The sequence below is a fragment of the Cyclopterus lumpus genome, chromosome 6, assembly GCF_009769545.1.
Source record: "Cyclopterus lumpus isolate fCycLum1 chromosome 6, fCycLum1.pri, whole genome shotgun sequence".
Classification (NCBI taxonomy): Eukaryota; Metazoa; Chordata; class Actinopteri; order Perciformes; family Cyclopteridae; genus Cyclopterus; species Cyclopterus lumpus.
Genome location: NC_046971.1, coordinates 4741005 through 4758233, shown reverse-complemented (window position 1 = coordinate 4758233; position 17229 = coordinate 4741005). Strand labels below are relative to the sequence as shown.

The 17229-nt window shown below is 44.4% G+C and overlaps 4 protein-coding genes across 6 annotated transcripts in view; 2 read left to right on the top strand and 2 right to left on the bottom strand.

The window, feature by feature from the left end:
- The window catches only part of LOC117731956 (patatin-like phospholipase domain-containing protein 2), a 4885-nt gene extending 4823 nt beyond the window's left edge, over window positions 1-62 (bottom strand). Inside the window, exon 1 of the mRNA XM_034534538.1 lies at window positions 1-62. This exon is cut by the window's left edge and continues 125 nt beyond it. Coding sequence (XP_034390429.1) covers window positions 1-62 — 62 coding nt within the window.
- A 299-nt stretch (window positions 63-361) lies between these two features.
- Window positions 362-2885, top strand: si:dkey-10o6.2 (uncharacterized protein LOC100124608 homolog). Its single transcript, XM_034534537.1, has 7 exons — window positions 362-517; window positions 922-1046; window positions 1147-1213; window positions 1514-1667; window positions 1820-1962; window positions 2079-2189; window positions 2715-2885. The coding sequence occupies exons 1-7, from the start codon at window positions 362-364 to the stop codon at window positions 2883-2885; spliced, it is 927 nt and encodes a 308-aa protein (XP_034390428.1).
- Window positions 2886-2970: 85 nt separating this feature from the next.
- Window positions 2971-9564, bottom strand: LOC117731826 (nucleobindin-2-like). The gene is made up of 13 exons (XM_034534323.1): window positions 9416-9564; window positions 8673-8810; window positions 8201-8308; window positions 7954-8086; window positions 7268-7371; window positions 6158-6343; window positions 5945-6035; window positions 5751-5809; window positions 5547-5639; window positions 5085-5174; window positions 4666-4836; window positions 4491-4530; window positions 2971-4228 (listed from the first exon to the last, which is right to left on the bottom strand). Exons 2-13 carry the CDS (start codon window positions 8808-8810, stop codon window positions 4119-4121), a joined length of 1323 nt encoding a protein of 440 aa, XP_034390214.1. The 5' UTR covers window positions 9416-9564; the 3' UTR covers window positions 2971-4118.
- Window positions 9565-10817: 1253 nt separating this feature from the next.
- The window catches only part of pik3c2a (phosphatidylinositol-4-phosphate 3-kinase, catalytic subunit type 2 alpha), a 36034-nt gene continuing 29622 nt past the window's right edge, over window positions 10818-17229 (top strand). The window contains exons 1-2 of one of the 3 annotated variants that reach the window (XM_034534253.1): window positions 10818-10953; window positions 14851-16100. In XM_034534253.1, the coding sequence (XP_034390144.1) occupies window positions 14934-16100 (1167 nt within the window). In that variant the 5' untranslated portion in view covers window positions 10818-10953; window positions 14851-14933. Of the gene's footprint in view, window positions 10954-11014; window positions 11122-11158; window positions 11668-14850; window positions 16101-17229 lie in introns of those variants that run through there. The other 2 variants (XM_034534254.1, XM_034534255.1) reach the window with 2 other exon arrangements.

Here is a 17229-nt window from a genome sequence, read left to right as displayed (position 1 = left end):
TAGATCCCCATGAAGCCGCATCCAGCAAAGGAGATGCTCCATTCCTTCTGCAGATCAAACATTGTTCATCAGATCCCACAGCGGGTGAAACACTAACCGGTCGATGCAACACACACACTTGACTTACAGTGATAACGGCTCACCGTTGGCCCCATAAGCACCACGTCCGCATCACTCTGCCATACAGCCTCCAAAGGTGACAAGATAACCACACTGTTGCGTAAAAAGCGCACCTTTCGTTTCTTCTTCCCCCCCCCGCCCCTTCTTTGGCTGAAGAAAGTCACGCGACAACGCAAGGAGTTCGCCTCCCCGGAGTGTATTTATTGCCGTGTCCACATTTAGTTTTTTTTTTTCTTCCAAAATGAGCATTCCCGTGGTGGACTTTTGCGCGTGCAGCCTGAGTGAGGAAGAGGTCGCTGGGGAGCAGATCATGCGCGAGCTGGGCAAAGAGCTGGAATCAGCTTTCACTGAAGTTGGATTCGTGTTTCTGGAGAACACCGGGATCACCCAGGAGGAGGTGAGATGGAGCAAAGGAGTCCTGACTAGTTTTATTATTATCATGAATGTGCGTGTTGCATTTTGTATATACTGTATATGTTAAAGGGGTGTGCTAATTTGATTCATAAATAGTGTTGGGTAGTTTAACAACCCTGTTTTCAGCTTTGTGGTGATGCAATTTCCAACTTGTTTGTTTTTATTACATTTTTATTAGTTTTATTGTTCTGCCTGCACCTTTCATCGAGTCAACGTCCTTGTGTGTGTGTGTGTGTGTGTGTGTGTGCGCAACGCACTTGGTCAATAAATACATTATTATTATAAAGTCGTATAGAGAGTTTTCTCAACACATAAAGGAACATAAAAGTAGAATGGAAATACTCGAGCAGAGTACCTTGAGTGTGTAGTAAAGTGTCTTGTTGACAGGTGGATCGCGTCATGGCCATATCCAAGACCTTCTTCCTGCAGCCAGAAGAGGAGAAGCGACCCTTCGGCAGGAAAAGCTTCGCCGTCAATCCCAACCACGGCTGGGTGCAAATGGAGAGCGAGAGGTCGGACTCAAGAAAAATGAAAACACAAACGCGCTTCTCGTCTGCACAGTTTTTTAGTCGTTGTAAAAATGAAATTAATATTTTGTGTTTGTTTTTTCAGGTTGAATCCGGATCGCCCTGCAGACCTAAAGGAGTCGTTCAACATTACTTCGATTCGTCCTGACATTGTAAATCATTTGGAAAGTTTGACTGTTCTGTTTAGACAACGCAGAGAGATTAAGACCACTCAGTCTGGAGGTCAAAGTTCAAGTTACTCTAAAAGTTATGTCCTACTGCCAGTATTACCAGCTGACCTATAGCAGTCCCCGTACTCTAATGCCATGTGCTCGTTTCCCCTCTTTTTCAAGTGACCTGTTGAACCCATATATTTGGTCCCTATGAAAGCTGCAGATGCATTGATTATTTAGGAAAAAAAACACAAAATCAATATCAGCCGCCTCAGAAATCAGTCGGTTCTCTTCTTCTAGAAATGGCCATCGGGCGCCGCCGAAGGGTTCCAGGAGATCCAGACATCTTTCTTCCGGCGCTGCAACGAGCTGAGTCTGCGGGTGCTGAGGGTGATGGCCCTCAGCCTGGGTCTGGACCCGCAGGTGTTCCTGAGCGCGCACCGCTTTATAGGAAGTATGCACACACTTAAGGACGGTCGATGCATCACAGCAGGCCTTTCCAAAACGGTTTCCATGACTCCCAGTAACATAAGTATGGCTCTGAGGCACAATGTGAATGTTTACGATGCTAACAAACGGGCCTCGTTGTTGTTGTGTCTCCTCCAGCTGAAGGGAACAACACGACGCTGCGTCCGCTGTACTACCCTCCGGTAAACCACGAGAAGGTGAAGGAGGAGCAGCTGCGGTGTGGGGAGCATTCGGACTACGGCAGCATCACGTTGTTGTTCAGCTGCTCCGGGGGTCTGCAGGTAAACACGATGAACTATACGTTGAAGTCGAGAATTAACCAAAACGGGACATTTGCTTATGTATTTAGCGATGTGCAAGAAAGGCAATCGCACCTGACCGTCTCGTTAACCTTCAGGTGCGGAGCCATGCAGGTGAATTCGTCGACGTTCCCTACGTCCCCGGAGCGGTCCTCATCAACATCGCCGACCTGATGCAGCGCTGGACCAGCGACCACTTTGTCTCCGTGGTGAGTTGAGAGGACGTTCATTACACCGGAAGGAAAAAGGCTCGGGGTGGATTGAACTTGTTTTGTTTACTGACAATACAATAATTATGAAAAGGACAGAGCGTGCGTGCAAGGTAATTCAAGGTCAAACTGGTCGACAAGAGGTCAAAGGTCAGCCAAGGTGCTGTTAAGAAATGGTTGGATGATACAAATCTCAGCATACCTCTAGAAGTATTAAAAGGAGAATCATGCCATAGGCATATTCAATATATTATGTAAATAATACACTGTGTAAATAATCCAGCACTCCTTAAACACTTCTTTTTTTTTTTAAGTCATGTTTACAGACTCTCTCTCTCCCGACACTTGTATTTTGAGTGTAGCTAATTTGCCCCCCCCCCCCCCCCCAAAAAAAAAGACAAAACGCAAAATGAAATTTGTTGGTAACATTTTCTGTAGATATCGCGATAGTATTGTGAATTCTTTTGGCCATAATGATTCTGTATTAAAAACGTGAGTAATTTGCGGTTGTCCGCTCTTCCGCAGGCGCACAGAGTTTTGCTGCCCCCTGCTGGAGACTCCAGCACACGTCAGTCTCTGGCCTTCTTCGTCCATCCGGACGACGAGGCCCTGATCACCTGCTGCGACGGCTCCGACAGATACCCTCCAGTGACCGGAAGAGACTACCTCCTCGAGCGGCTCAAGGGCTTGTATTGACACACCTGAAGGTGCAGCCATCACTTCATCCAAACAGCTGTTACCTTCATTAAAATGATCCACTTTAAAAGAAGAGACAAGCACCTGCAAGCTCATTCATTTTATTGTCCACATTCAAGCCTTGTTCAACAGTTTCATGAATTCCTCACACAGATTGAACTGCTCTTTGAAAAGGAACATATCATATAATATCAGCCTCATTACTCTATCGCTGATTTGTTTTTATTAATATATAAATCAAGTTTTAAGTTGGCATTTATGTTTCCCCGTCTCGACCTGCTGCGGTTTCATTTACAGTGGCGTAGAAAATAAATATAAATAAAAAAAAAAAAAGATTATATTATGAGAAACAAAAACAAAACACAAAGTCTCTGCACACATATAAGCAACTTTGGAATTCACACAATTGTCACCAATGCAATTATAATACATAAAACTATTTTAAATATATAATTATGGAACTTCAATCTGTAAACGTAATGTTATTCAATCATTTGATCCTAAAGATATATGCATTTTGTGTATAAAACTCACAAAAAAAAATAATAAGTCAGAGGAAATTCTCTATTTATAAATTAAATAAAAACGTCTGGAGAGATAATTGTGTGTAACTGTTTCAGCGTGGACTCCTAAGAGCTTTTATAAAACAGTTGAGATGTATTGGAGAACCAAATATTGATTGGTAGCATGTTTCAAACCAACACGATCACATGAGAAGTTATTAAAGAAAGAACATTTTATGGATCCAGAATGTTTTCTAGCAGCACGACGTGACGCCAGGTGTCCGACGTTCATCTTTAAGAAAATATTCAGCTCAGTTTATTGGATGAAAATGCATATCTTTCTAAGAATGTCCTCTAGGAGACAGTATGTCAATAAACCACAGTGTGCACTAAACAAAACATTCACTTTTCAGGCCATCACCCCTCCCCCACCCCCCTGTTTCACTTCCCGTGGAGATCCGAGTCCTTGCTGTGATGAAAGGCCCAAAATAAACAAAAACAAAAAGGGTTGATTGTTTATAAAAAATAAAAAAAAGAACACTGGACCGCCTCCACATTTCTCATTCATGCAGCCCACACGGAGCACTGGAGCCGGATTGTTCGTATATATATGTGCCTTTTTAATATCTAATAAATGGGCGTTTTGAACAGAGAAAAAAAAATGGGGAAATTGGAATCATTACAAGGCAAAACACGCACGCCGGCATTCACACAGAGCGCCGAGGGTCGGCTAAGAGTGTCTTCCCGGCACGTCTTGCTGCTGGTGACCAGTGGGCAGCGGTTGACCGTGTACTGGTGCAACTGGTGCGGGTTCACCCGCGGCTACAGCGGCCCCCGGCTCTGCAACAGAGAGGCATCGTTGGTGAGTTTCAATAACGTGATCCTGAAACTCACAAAAGGAGTTTTATATCACCACAACCCCCCCCCCCCCCCCCCCTTGCATATTTGCTATATTTTGACAGCTGAGGTTTTTTTTGGGTGCTACTACTTTGACGCATGGCATTAATAAAATCACAGGACGTCTTCGCCTCTGCTGCTTTGATTTTTGCCGACATGACTTGTGTTAACTCTCTTTGTTTACACATTGCAACGTGACACTTACCTTGGGCCGCAGATTTTATCTTCTCCATTTCTTCTACCGCCTGAGAAGAGAAAACGAGATGGAAAAAACATAAAAGAGCCCCACAAAATATGTGCACATCAAGCTACAGTTTGACGTGCCTTATTATACCGACAGCTGAATTCTAATTATTATTTAAATCAGTTCCTTAGCTCACCTGCTGCAGCCCGATCTTCTGAACGTTGAGTTCTTCCTGCTTCCTCTCCAGCTCCTCCCTCTGTCTCAGCAGCTCCTCCGACTTCTTGTTGATGTCGTTCTCCTCGTTGACCAGGTGGCTTTCGTACTCTCTCAGCTCCTCCTCGGTGTAAGCGGGTTTATGATCTAGAGTCTGTGTCGGGCGGTGAATTAGAGGACGTAACGAATTTTCAATAAATAACGGGACGGATACAGACTTTTAAATTAAAAAAAGAAAAGTATTTTCCCCAGCCGGCTCGAGTTTCAAGTAGCTTTGATGAATGCTAAATTCAACTAGCGTGACAGCAAGGTCAAACACGTTTGGACTCAGCTCAGTAAACATCCTCCTCTCGGGAGAAACGACACATCCATCAGACCGCTCTCCTAAAACGCAGCTCTCACCTCCCACTCGTCTTTTTCCAAGAACTCCTGATTCTGAGTGGCAGCCATGAACTCGCTCAGCGACACCAGCCGGTCTGTGTTGGTGTCCACCTGAACATCAACACAAGCTTTGATCAATAAATGCTCTTCACGATTCATCGTTGGACAAAAAAATTCTACATTAGTGTCCATCAAGGGGCTATTCGAGCGACATCTGACACACGACTGTTGTGATTTTATCATCGGTTGGATGGATAGTGTAGTTTTTGCACTTAAAAAAGGACAGATTGATCAGGTAGGGGGCGGCATAACTGAAATATTTAAAAACACGGGGAATGCATGTGGAGCTATGCTCCATCTTTTTACCGACTGCATTCAAAAAGGGGAGGTTGTGTTGTGCTGGTCCTGATGAGGGCCGGTCGTCACCGTGACGATGACACACGAGAGAAAGAGAGAGAGAGAGGCTCCAGATCGGTCACTCACCTCGCTCATGACGTGCTGTCTCATTCGCAGCCGCTCTTCCTCCATCTCAAACATGTCGTCTTCTTCATTTTCTGGGTTGTAAACCTTCTCCAGCTTTAAACAAAACAAAAAACACACAGATGCAAATTGGACTTCGGGGGCAAATGTCACATTCTCCTTAACGTGTGCAGAACCGGTTAGACCTGAACCCTGTGACATAAATACCTCTTTAGTGAAGAGAGCTTCTAGCTCGTTTTCGTCGAGGAAGCCATCTCCGTTGCCGTCTGCAACACAAACCAAATGACTGGAGAGTCTACCACTCGGTCAACGGTGCGATCGCATTCCGATAGCCGTCATGTCGCTCTGGGCTTTTTAAAAAGACACGTAAACATATTTTTTCTTTTTCTTTTTCTGGTTACCGTGCATTCTGAAGAAGGTCTTGGGATCAAACTGGTCTGGGTCCATACCGTCCGTATCCTGCCACACCTCCTTCAGCTGGTCTTCGCTGCCCTGCATAGGGGTCAGATCACCTTCAAGCACAAAGCAGCACACGGTTCCCCCTCCCCCCTTCGGGGTCCCCGATACTCCTAATAACTAAAGTGATAACGAGAGACAGCAGCACGAGTTCTTACAGGGTGGTTCACTTTGGGGTGTTCGGCGTGTTTCTTCCTCATCTCCTCGTAGTGCTGCTCCTCCGTCAAGCGCTGCTCCTCATTCATGGTGTTCAGGCGTTCCTTCCTCTCGTGCGCCTTCATCATCTCGTAGTTCTTGAACTCCTCGTGGCGGTCCTTGTCGAAGTTCTCCAGGTCTTTGGTCGCCTGCGAATGAGAACCGAAAAAAGGTGAGGAGGAGGGCGGGGTGGGGGGGGATTTACACCCCGGATTGTGCAACTTATAAAAGACGGGTAAGTCCACTTTTCTGGATTCCAACACACAAGTTGGCTAAATGCAATTTTAGGTTCACACCCAGGTATGCAGGTTCACAGGGCGGAGTTAGGGTTTGATGGGAGAAAGCGAGTCAAACTGGATTAGGCATAATTCATTATATAGTAATTTAATACACTGTTAGAGTACAACATGTCCCTCTGAAATGTATTAAAGTCTGAAAAAAAAATAGTCAAGTTTAAGTACAGTTCTTGAGTAATATAGTATTATATATATATATATATATATATATATATATATATATATATATATATATATATATGGCATTTTACTTTAAACACACAAGGGATGTTTTATAGCCATAGCATTGGACATATATCTCATTTTTGTATTAATTATGTTTCTATATTATATACATTGATACAGTTCTCTCATGTTCAGGATTAGCTTTTAACAAAAATAAAAAAAATAAAAAGTCTTATCCTTTCATGGGTCTGTGACTAAAAGACTGGAAGGGGGGGGGGGGGGGGTTGAGTTACAACTTTCAGTTATTCGACCGGTCGATATCCTCTGAGGCAACAGACGTTATTCCTGTATTTCACCTGATGACAATCTCCGTTTGATCCATACGTTGCGCAATTAAAAACAGCTGGGAGCTTCCAATACAGTTTTAAGAGGATTTGGTTAATTTATTTTTTTTATTATCAAGAACCCGTTGGACGTTTTCTGGATGTGCGTGCACACTCTTGTTTATGTTCGATGCCTACAATGCCAAATAAAAAACACATTAATGTACTCATTTAGGCATGTCAAGTTATTGATGGAGTCTACTATAGTGAATTCATCGCTTCCCTTTACCGATTGGATGAGGCTGTTCAGGTCCTCCACCTCGAAGGTGCTGGGATTCAGGTGGCTGAGGTGCTCGAACTGCCTCAGCAGGGCCTGGTGGTCCACTCTCCGGCCTGCAAGGGAGAATGACACCTTTTATTTCACTGCATTTTTAAAAGAAATAGACAGCGATCCTGTCATTCAACCATTCAACCCCCGACCCCACCCCACACCCTCCCATGTGCTTACCTAAGACATTTTGTGCTTCAGTAGTTCTTCAGCATACAACTGACGTTAAGCTTGGCAAGCGCCGGCTTTGTTTACTTATGTTTCAGCTCAAATTTACACTAGAAAAGAGTTAAGTAAGAGTAAATAAATGGAGATGTTTGTTTGTAAGCGCGATGGCAATGGATTTCTGTGTTTGGATTAAATGTGACGCCACCTCTAAACTGTTTCTACACATTGTACCCTGTACTTCTGGTCTTTAAGGACACGTAATATTATTATTATTTTTTTTTTTTTTAACCCGGCCGCTCACACTGGCCAGCGTCAGTCCCCCCTCCCCCTTGTTAGCTGCTGTATTACATCATGTTCCTGTATTTTAAGAAACGCATCCAACCGCTGATTGTGCGTTACAAAACATCTTGTGCAACTTTATGAAAAGCACCAGTTTGGTCAGCGACACAATCGTAAAAGACACGCCGCCGGATGCTCACCGTTCCCCTCCTGGATGTCGTGTTTGGCTTTGATGAGCATCCGCAGCCGGCCCATCTCTTCCCTCTTCAGCTCGTCCAGCTTGGTCCGTAGATTGTGGTGGACAAAGTCCAGCTCTTTGGAAAGTCTGCCCTTCTGCGAGCAGTGGAAAAAAAACAAAAAACAGTTCAACACAGAGTGTCCGTGTCACACAGAGAGCTGACATTTTTCCGTGAGTTTGCCGTGTTTTTCGTGAGTGTGCAGACGCACCTTGATGTCATCCATGCTGGTGTTTTTGAGCTTTTCTTTGAAGTGGGAGTCTTTCTCGAGGTACTCGATGACTTCCCTGAGGTAGCGGTCGTAGTGCAGCCCGGTCTCCTGAAGCATTGAGGCCAAAGCACACATCGGTGTTTGTTGACAGAGGCCCTAAACCTTCATTTCACTTGTTGAATTTGACACTCGACTTCAGGGGGGCCGTTATGGAACACTCTTGTCTCACGTTAAAGCTTGCTAATATAATTATACATAACACATAATTTAACCAGATATTGTTGAATGTATACATATACTCGTGAATTTAATTTTTACGGTCAACCTTTCACCCAGAAGCACTGCTGAGGGACTGTAAGCCCAAATGATATCCCTTCGCTGGCATGACTCAGGAGGTATTTGGTGTAGTAATTAGCAGTAAGACTCAGCTTTAAAATTAAATGCAATATTGCCGTATGCGACGTTGACTCACGGCACTCTGTGGTGACCCCAGCTCCTCTACTTTAGGCTCTTCTTTGGTCTTGTCCAAACCGATCGGCACCGACTGGATACACAGCCACAAGCTCATCAGAAACAGACCACAATGGGCCGCGGCCCTACCCTTCGCCATCTGGTCGGGCACATAAATGAAGAAAAAAATAGGTAGTTAATTGAGTAAATAATCATTTTTTCGTGATGTTAAAAGAGTATTAATTATTATCTTGTATTACGTGTGTCCAGTGTGCTTTATCTTTACAAAAGATAAGCATTGCAAACCACACAACTCCAGGGTTGTGCAATTTATAGTCTAATCCCAAAAGCAACTCTCAACCAGAGAGAGAGAGACACACACACACACACACACACACACACACACACACACACACACACACACACACACACACACGCGCACACACACACACACACACACACAGACACACACACACACACACGTGTTAGTGGATAAAGATCAACGGAGCTCACTTTAAAGCAATTCCTCTCCCATAAACCGGATATCTTACAAGAGAGTTGTGAACCCGCAACTTGCCCACGACCACGATAACAGAATCACTTTACGTTAACCGCTAAGGAACAGGTTGTCAAGTGGAGGCGGTTGCTAGTTATTAATTCATTATCCCGTGGCTGTGAAGGGGGAAGCTACAAAACAAGCCACGTTGTGTCGTAAATAGCATGAATGAATCGCAAAATAATACGTGCTTGCTAATATAGACTTACTTTGAGCTGCTCTTCCTTTTCTCTTGCGCGCGAGCTTCACCGGAGCTTGTTTACAGCTGTCATCCACCAGCACGAGCCTCCTAAGGCCACAACCTGCGGAGCGGGGGGAAGAAAAAGCGAATAGGTTGTGCTCACCATGGCAACGCCCCGCCCCCGACCGCTCCTGATTGGGCAGAAAAAGTACACTTTCTTTGTAGAACAGTCGCGTAGAGAGCTGATTGGGTGATTCGACCTGTCAGTCAAAAAGATGGAAGAAAAAAAAAAGAAAAAAGGATCACCCGGGTGGCTTAAAGTGCGTTGAGCCGTACGTGGCGCTCCGGAGCGTCAACCCCCAAACGAGGGCGGAGTTAGGGTTTGATGGGAGAAAGCGAGTCAAACTGGATTAAGCATAATTCATTATATAGTAATTTAATACACTGTTAGAGTACATCATGTCCCTCTGAAATGTATTAAAGTCTGAAAAAAAATAGTCAAGTTTAAGTACAGTTCTTGAGTAATATAGTATTATATATATATGGCATTTTACTTTAAACACACAAGGGATGTTTTATAGCCATAGCATTGGACATATATCTCATTGTTGTATTAATTATGTTTCTATATTATAGACATTGATACAGTTCTCTACTTTTGAAAATGTAAATCAAAAACCTGATGTAAAGCCCATGTAGACAGGTGGGTAAAGAGATATGGTGAAACAAGAGAAACAAAGCGGTAAAAACAATTAGTCGTCAGAAAATGATTATCGGGTCAAAGCTTTAAACCGGAGCCACACATAATTAATTTGTCTGATAAAGAAAGTTGTTGATAAATTAAACCTGCCTTCCAGTTTACAAACAACACCTCACGCTCTGCATATTTTAGTGAAACAACTGTTTAAAATGTAAAATAAAATATCTTGTGACAGATTATCTACAGTATATATCGTGGGGTTGTTATCACTAATAAAATAAACTGCATTTTAATGTGGTGTTCAATTATTGGGATTTAACTAAATACATTGATTCAAGTACTGTACCTTTGTACTTTATACCTCTACTCCACTACATTTCAATGCCAAAAATGTTATGTTGAATTATTATAGGTCAAGCTACTATAAAAAGTAGTTAAAATTAACTCTACCGTTTACCAGCTCACACCTTAATGAGTCACTAATTATAATGTCGTGATGCAAATGTAAATTTATTGTATTGTACTTTTACTTCAGTACGATTTTGAATGCAAGACTTTTTCTTTATTTTTTTTATTAGCAGTACCATCACTGGTGGTGTTGCAACGAACTCATTCTGAACTCCTTTTGCACCCCCCCTCTCCCATAATAACCGTTAACAGGTCTGTCCTCACACCGCCTGCTTTGGGCCACACGGGGGCGCTGCTCTCCCGTTTAATCTGCCGAGGCAGGAACGCTTTTCCTTACGGCGTCCAACCACCTCAACAGGAACTGACGTCTCTCCGGTGCAAGTGGATGGAAAAAAAAAAAAAAAGAGAGAAAAATGCAACTGCAGGAAAAATGGCTCCAAACACCGCACCGCTAAAAGGTAATAAATGACCCCCTTTTTTTGTGTACAGTAAACGTCTGCGTGTTAAAAGTTCGTAGGCCTGAAATCGGCGGTTGTGACTTCGTGGTATCCGGCGGTGCTCCAGCGTGACTGAAGCCCCGCTTTTCTTCCTTGTTGTCGGGCAGCAGTGAAGCAGTCTTTGCCTGGGTACTTTTAAATTATTAAAATCAGTGCCCCGCAAAGTGCGGAACGGTCGTTGTATGTAAGTCGCCGTCGTGTTGCCGTGTGCGGTTTACGTTCGCGTAACGTTTTTTTGGGGGGGGGTTCACGGCTAACTTCGCGTCCGACAAAAAGTCCAAAAAAGTTATAAGTGCCAACGGCTATCGAAAGTATCGAATAAGTGTGTGTGTCTGTGTGTGTGTGTGTGTGTGTGTGTGTGTGTGTGTGTGCCACTGTATTTCTCGTATTATAGGCTATTCCGGATGAAAAGTCGCCAGTTAACGGGGTCGCCTGTTAAACCGTAACACCGGCCCCGGGGTGCTAGTTTAAGACGTGTGTTAACGTCAAAAACGCTCGCGACTTCACCGGTCAACTGGGGTCCGTAGACCGATGGGTCGGTCGACCCGTTAACGTGTTGGTTTGTTTTTTTATTCTTTTTTTTTTTAACGGTTATAAACCGGCTCGCGAAGACGTATACGTGTCGTGTGGCGTTACAACACCGAGTTTCAGCCGGTTGGATGTCTTCCATTGAACGTGAGTGTGCTAACCGTCCACACTTGGGGTCAGAGGACCCCCCCCCCACCCCACCACCCCAAAAATAAAAATAAAAGTCAGTATAGTCAACTTTTTAGATTTTTATCTTATTAAAATGCAGGAATGAACTAACGTCGTGTCCTCTTTTTAGAGGACAACGTACTTTAACTAGAGAGGCAGCTCACACACACACACACACTTTGCTCTTCACACACATACATAATTAAAGCCTGTGTGTAGCAGTGGTTGTGTGTAACTCGGCTTTATAACGGTCACCGACATGTGCAACAGTGTGTGTGTGTGTGTGTGTGTGTGTGTGTGTGTGTGTGTGTGTGTGTGTGTGTGTGTGTGTGTGTGTGTGTGTGTGTGTGTGTGTGTGTGTGTGTGTGTGTGTGTGTGTGTGTGTGTGTGTGTGTGTGTGTGTGTGTGTGTGTGTGTGTGTGTGTGTGTGTGTGTGTGTGTGTGTGTGTGTGTGTGTGTGTGTGTGTGTGTGTGTGTGTGTGTGTGAGTGAGAGAGAGATTGCATGCATTTTTGTAAACACAATAGTTGTCTGACTGAACCGCAGTTGGCAAAGTGGACATGATTTGGGGATTTCACTCCCCCAGTGGTCCTGTCAGTTTGTTGTTGTTGTTGTTGTTGTTGTTCTGCACAGGCGAACACCAGCAATAGATAAGCCAGTGTGTGGTAGTGTACTGTTAACACATTTTACTAATCTATAAACTTGACCCGGTTACTTATTTTCCATTTAAAAAATAATAAAAAAAGATGTTTTGCTGGACTTTGATCGGTTGCACGGTGCAACGCTAACATCTGCACTTTTGCACAGAAGCAAAATCATGAGGTCAAGATTGGATAGGTTAACAATTTAAAACGTTTTTTTTTTTTTTTAAAAGTGTGTCTTAAAACAATAGTACGGTGCCGGTTTTGATTGCCGTCCCCCTATCGTCCCTGTAAAAGATCCCCTCGTGATCTGTTTTCAGAGGAAGAGGTATGGACTCACTGTCCTCGCTCTGTGCAACAAAAAAATATGGATTTCACAGTTTATCTGTAGCAGTCTGAGTGAATCCCCTCTTTTGTGTTTTCTTGGGCAGTTTTTCCTTGAAAATAACACAAATAAGGATGCTGCTGCTTTTTAAAAAACTAAACAAACATAGAATCTATGGTTTGAATATAGTGAAACATAATTCAGCTTTTTTTAAAAATATATTATATATATTTAAATTGAGATATATTGTGTGTGTATATATATATATATATATATATATATATATATATATATATATATATATATATTATATTAGCTTGTTCCAGATTTCCAATATTAAAGCTACCTAAAGGGAAAATTAAACTGCATGTTAAGGAGTTAAAAAAACACGGGGATGGCTTTGTCAAATCTCCAGTCTCTCCACTACAAATAGTTATTGTGACCTCCGCGAAAAAATTATTTTCAAGTGCTTTTCGCTGGAGGCGTATTTATGGCTCTGCTAGCTGTTGTCTGCTAAATACTTAAACAGTGGCCATGTCCCATTAAATGAAGCCCTCACAAGACCCGAGCTCTGCCATCCTCTGCCAATGGTGCAGAGAATTGGTCATTGGCTTTTCTCCACAAGTGGGGCTTTTCTTCTTCTGCATGTCTCCTAATGCCTTTATATGGACTTTAAGCAAATGACTATCTGGATTCGGGATCTTCCGCGTTGAGCCGTGGTTTTCGGTTATTCGAGTGTAGCTCGAGTCCTCTTGAATCACCACCCGTTGTGCTTGTCTCAGCCTTCCTTCAGTTCAACTGTGTATTGGATTATCTGGCCAATATGCAATTATCTACAGTATAAAACGTGTAAAAAAAGAAATAATTAAACAAGACTAAAGTTTGAACTTTTATCACATTGTGCGGTTTCTTTGACAGTGTTGTTTTGCATACCGAATCAGGAAGTAGCTGCTGTTTAGTCTCTGGCTCAGCGTGTTAACCTGACACTTGGCAGCTAAGGTTTTTTCTTCTTCTATACAACAGTGACTTTAACTGCTAAGCTTCAATCTGCCGTTGTGTATTTTTTAACCGTGTGCCAAACCAATCACACGCGGATGAACTACTTTTGGTATGTGACATTTCTGCGCATAATTAAGGCATCGGTGACCGCAGACGCCAAAGAGACGATGACCCTTTTATGCATTTATTGTCTCAAAAGCTTTGTTCTTGGCAAAGTTGGCACCAAGCGCCCAATGAATGCAGCCACGTTGTCTCTGCCCGTTGGTGTTAGCACAACTGATAAGACACTCTCGGGCCATGGTGCTAACATAATGCTAACAGAGGGAGAGAAAGAGAGAGACCCGTTGGGCTGATTAGCATGCCAAATTCCTCAGCTGCACAATAGTGCTAGGCTAGCCCCCGAGCCGCAGCACAGCCAGCCCTCTCCACCACAATGGGAGGGGAAGCTCAGGAGAGGCCGGTGACGCCTGGGGAGGGAAGGAACTCACTCAACCCTGGGGCTTTGATCGGTCCATGAATGGTCGCTTTGAGACGGCGCCATGTCATTTTAGGCCCACAAGACACTCTCTCTCTGCAGCGATGTTGTTCTCATCTTGTAGCCGTGGGATACTCTTGGCTCCTGCCCGTTGTAGGCCAACCGTAAATAGTTTGTATCATCAAGAATGGGAGTTGCAACTTTGAGTAAAAAAAAAACCGTGTGATGAAAACAATTAGCAGATTAATGAGGAGGATTTCCTGAGGAGAAGCACACATATTTGTATGTTACATGTGGTGTGAGTCATGTCACCTCCTTGTTATAAATCATTTTGCACTATTGTTTGATTAAGCCTTTAAAAAAAATAAAAGTGTTGGTATGCGGTCAGCCCGGCTGCTTGGTTAAACAATGTCAAGGTGAACGATAAAGAGGCACACTAGTAGGAGAGAGCTTGTTGTGAGTGAGCTGATCAATCTGCACGACCTGAACGATGCCCTTGACTCCAAAACAAGCACGAGTAATTATTGGCTTTGCTTATGTGACAAATGACGATCGATAATCAATCGGTTCCGGGTTACAGCGACAAGCCGAAGAGAAATCTTAGATAAAGAACTGCCAATTGAAGCTAAAATGCAATATATCACACAGTAAATTACCACAAAATGTTTCTAAATCTTGATTGATCATCGTAATTAATCCAAATGTTTTCCCCTATTTTTTTAGGTGTTTAAAGATCTGCTACGCAACCCTTTTAAGCCACGCCGACTTACACGCTGTCAAACTCATGGCACCTTCCAGTTGACACAATGGCCCAGATATCAAGTGGTAATGGTTTTAAGGTGGTTGTCCCCAAGCCAAAGGGGGTTGTGGGTAAAGAGGAAGCCCTCCGCATGGAGGAAGAGGCTTTAGCAAAGTTGCAAAGGGTTAAGAGACCCACTCTTTCGGCTTCAACATCCTCGTCTTCCTCTGCAGCATCCTTATCCTCTTTAAAACCATCTAAATCCACCACTACTGCTCCTCAGCCCTTACCCTCCACCAACAGACCCGAAAAGGACCTCATCGTCTTCCCAGAGACCAAGAAGCAGCCAGAGCAGGACAAGTTCAGTGATATTGATGTTGACAAGCTGACCAACGAGGAACTTGAAAAGCTCCTACTGGATGAAAACTTTGGGGTGAACAGCAAAGTGTCCCGCCCCTCGTCCCTGCTGGGGTTTAACCTCAGTGCCTCCTACCCTGGAGGCCACCCCGGTAGCGCCTCTCCTTTCCTCAGCGGCCAGTGGACGCCTGTTCTGTCCACGCCATCTAACTCCAACGTGTCCACTCCCACCCATCAGCCTACCCCGCTTTTCCCCTCGGCTCCGTTCCCCAAACCAGGCACGTTTCCGAACGGCTTCCCTCCGATCATGTCGCCCTTCATGGCCCTGACGGTGACGCAGCCGTCCTTCATGTCCTTCACTCCCATCCAACCCGCCGCCGCCATGGTCTTCCCGCAGCCGGCCGTGGACCCGGAGATGGCCAAGCTGTTTGACAAGATTGCCAGCACCTCAGAATACTTGAAGAATGGCAAATTGGCCAGCACAGAGTTGGATTCCTCTCAAGCGGGCACAGCTTCCCTGGCACCCAACCCACCGGCTCAGCAGCCGCCGCCGGCGGAACTCTCTAGCATCAGCCGCTTTGACTGGCTGGACCTGGACCCACTCACAAAGCACAGAGCTGAGAATGAGGAAGCGTCCCTGGCGTCGGGGGGCGCTGCACCGACGGTGCCCGAAGTCGCGGGAGATCCCTGGGATGCAGTGCTTGAGACCGAAGGGAACATTAACAGCAGGGGCAGCCCTCCTCCTCCTCCGCAGGAGGCCAAGGCGTCGGTGACGGTCCGCTCGCAGCACAGGAGAGCGTCAACGGGAGCTGCCGTCACCAGGAGTCACTCGCTCAACATCCCAGGGACCTCCTCCGAGCACAAACCAAACAATCAGGTAGGGTTGCAGTAAAAATGTAAATCTTTTGGGGGAAAATCCCTTTCTTCCCTTTGAGGCAAATTTCACACTACACTTTCTGGCACTTGTTTATGTGATAACATAGAGGAAAAAAAACTTTGAGTCCAGCAGCATCCTGAAAGATGTACAATCTGTCTTTGCACACTATTGACAGTGTGATGCATCACAGAATAGATTACTAAACAAAACCACACCACTCTTGCGACATGTGCGAGTGGGGAGTCAAGTTTATTCAGAACAGATGATGGTTCTTCTCTCTCTCACCCAAAACATCCATCAAAGTCTTTCTCGCAACTGCAAGTACGTATACTCCTCATCCATTTACCAGCACGAGCAAAAAAACGTCCTCTGTTCATCGGCTTCCTGTAATTTAGTTTTCGGCACCGCGGTCAGCTACCCTCTATTTCGCCCCTCAATTTCCTCTCAACCGCATTTTGATTAATCTTTGCCACGCGAGTGATCTTATTTCTCGTGGTGAATATTTAGAGCGTTCATTTGGGACAGTGCTGTGGGCAAGTGGCATGGGATGTTGTATCCTCTGACGAGCCCCCCCCCCCCCTTAAACTAAACAACCACCTGTCATTTGGCTGGTAGGTTTAGTCGGCAGTAAAAAACCGTCCCGAGGCCTACCAGCCCAACAGGAATTTGTCACCATGTGTCTTCCTCTTTATTCAGTATTTAAGAGTCAGATTAACCCCGACGTTGTCGGGAAATCGATGAGTAAAGATGTTACGTGCTCTTCAGACTGAGGTTACGCCACCTTCGCAGTTGACCCTCCCTAAGTCCCGCCCACTTTAGGTAATGTCAGACAAGCTTGACTTTTGACTTTTTCCTGTTGGGACGTTAGATGTTGTGTATATGCAAATAAATGATACAAAAAGTTCTGGTTTGACTGCACGTAGTTTTACAAAGATGATATAAACAAAGTATGCCTTATCATCTTAAAAATCGATTCTGCTGGTTACCCAACATGCTCACCCTTTATTGGAGCACTGAGTGACTGAGCGTGTTTCACACACCAGGGTGATAATTAACCTTTACAGCGCTGTAAAAGGCCCTTGTTTCCCAAATCCCACATGGTTGGAGGAAAACCTAGACATTCAACAGG

Coding starts and splice junctions, on each gene's coding strand:
- si:dkey-10o6.2 (XM_034534537.1), top strand. CDS start 362: ATGAGCATTCCCGTGGTGGACTTTTGCGCGTGCAGCCTGAGTGAGGAA. Junction 518..921: donor CCGGGATCACCCAGGAGGAG/GTGAGATGGAGC, acceptor TCTTGTTGACAG/GTGGATCGCGTCATGGCCAT. Junction 2,190..2,714: donor GCGACCACTTTGTCTCCGTG/GTGAGTTGAGAG, acceptor GCTCTTCCGCAG/GCGCACAGAGTTTTGCTGCC.
- LOC117731826 (XM_034534323.1), bottom strand. CDS start 8,810: ATGGCGAAGGGTAGGGCCGCGGCCCATTGTGGTCTGTTTCTGATGAGC. Junction 6,344..7,267: donor TGAACAGCCTCATCCAATCG/GTAAAGGGAAGC, acceptor TCTCATTCGCAG/GCGACCAAAGACCTGGAGAA. Junction 4,229..4,490: donor GATAAAATCTGCGGCCCAAG/GTAAGTGTCACG, acceptor TCTCTGTTGCAG/AGCCGGGGGCCGCTGTAGCC.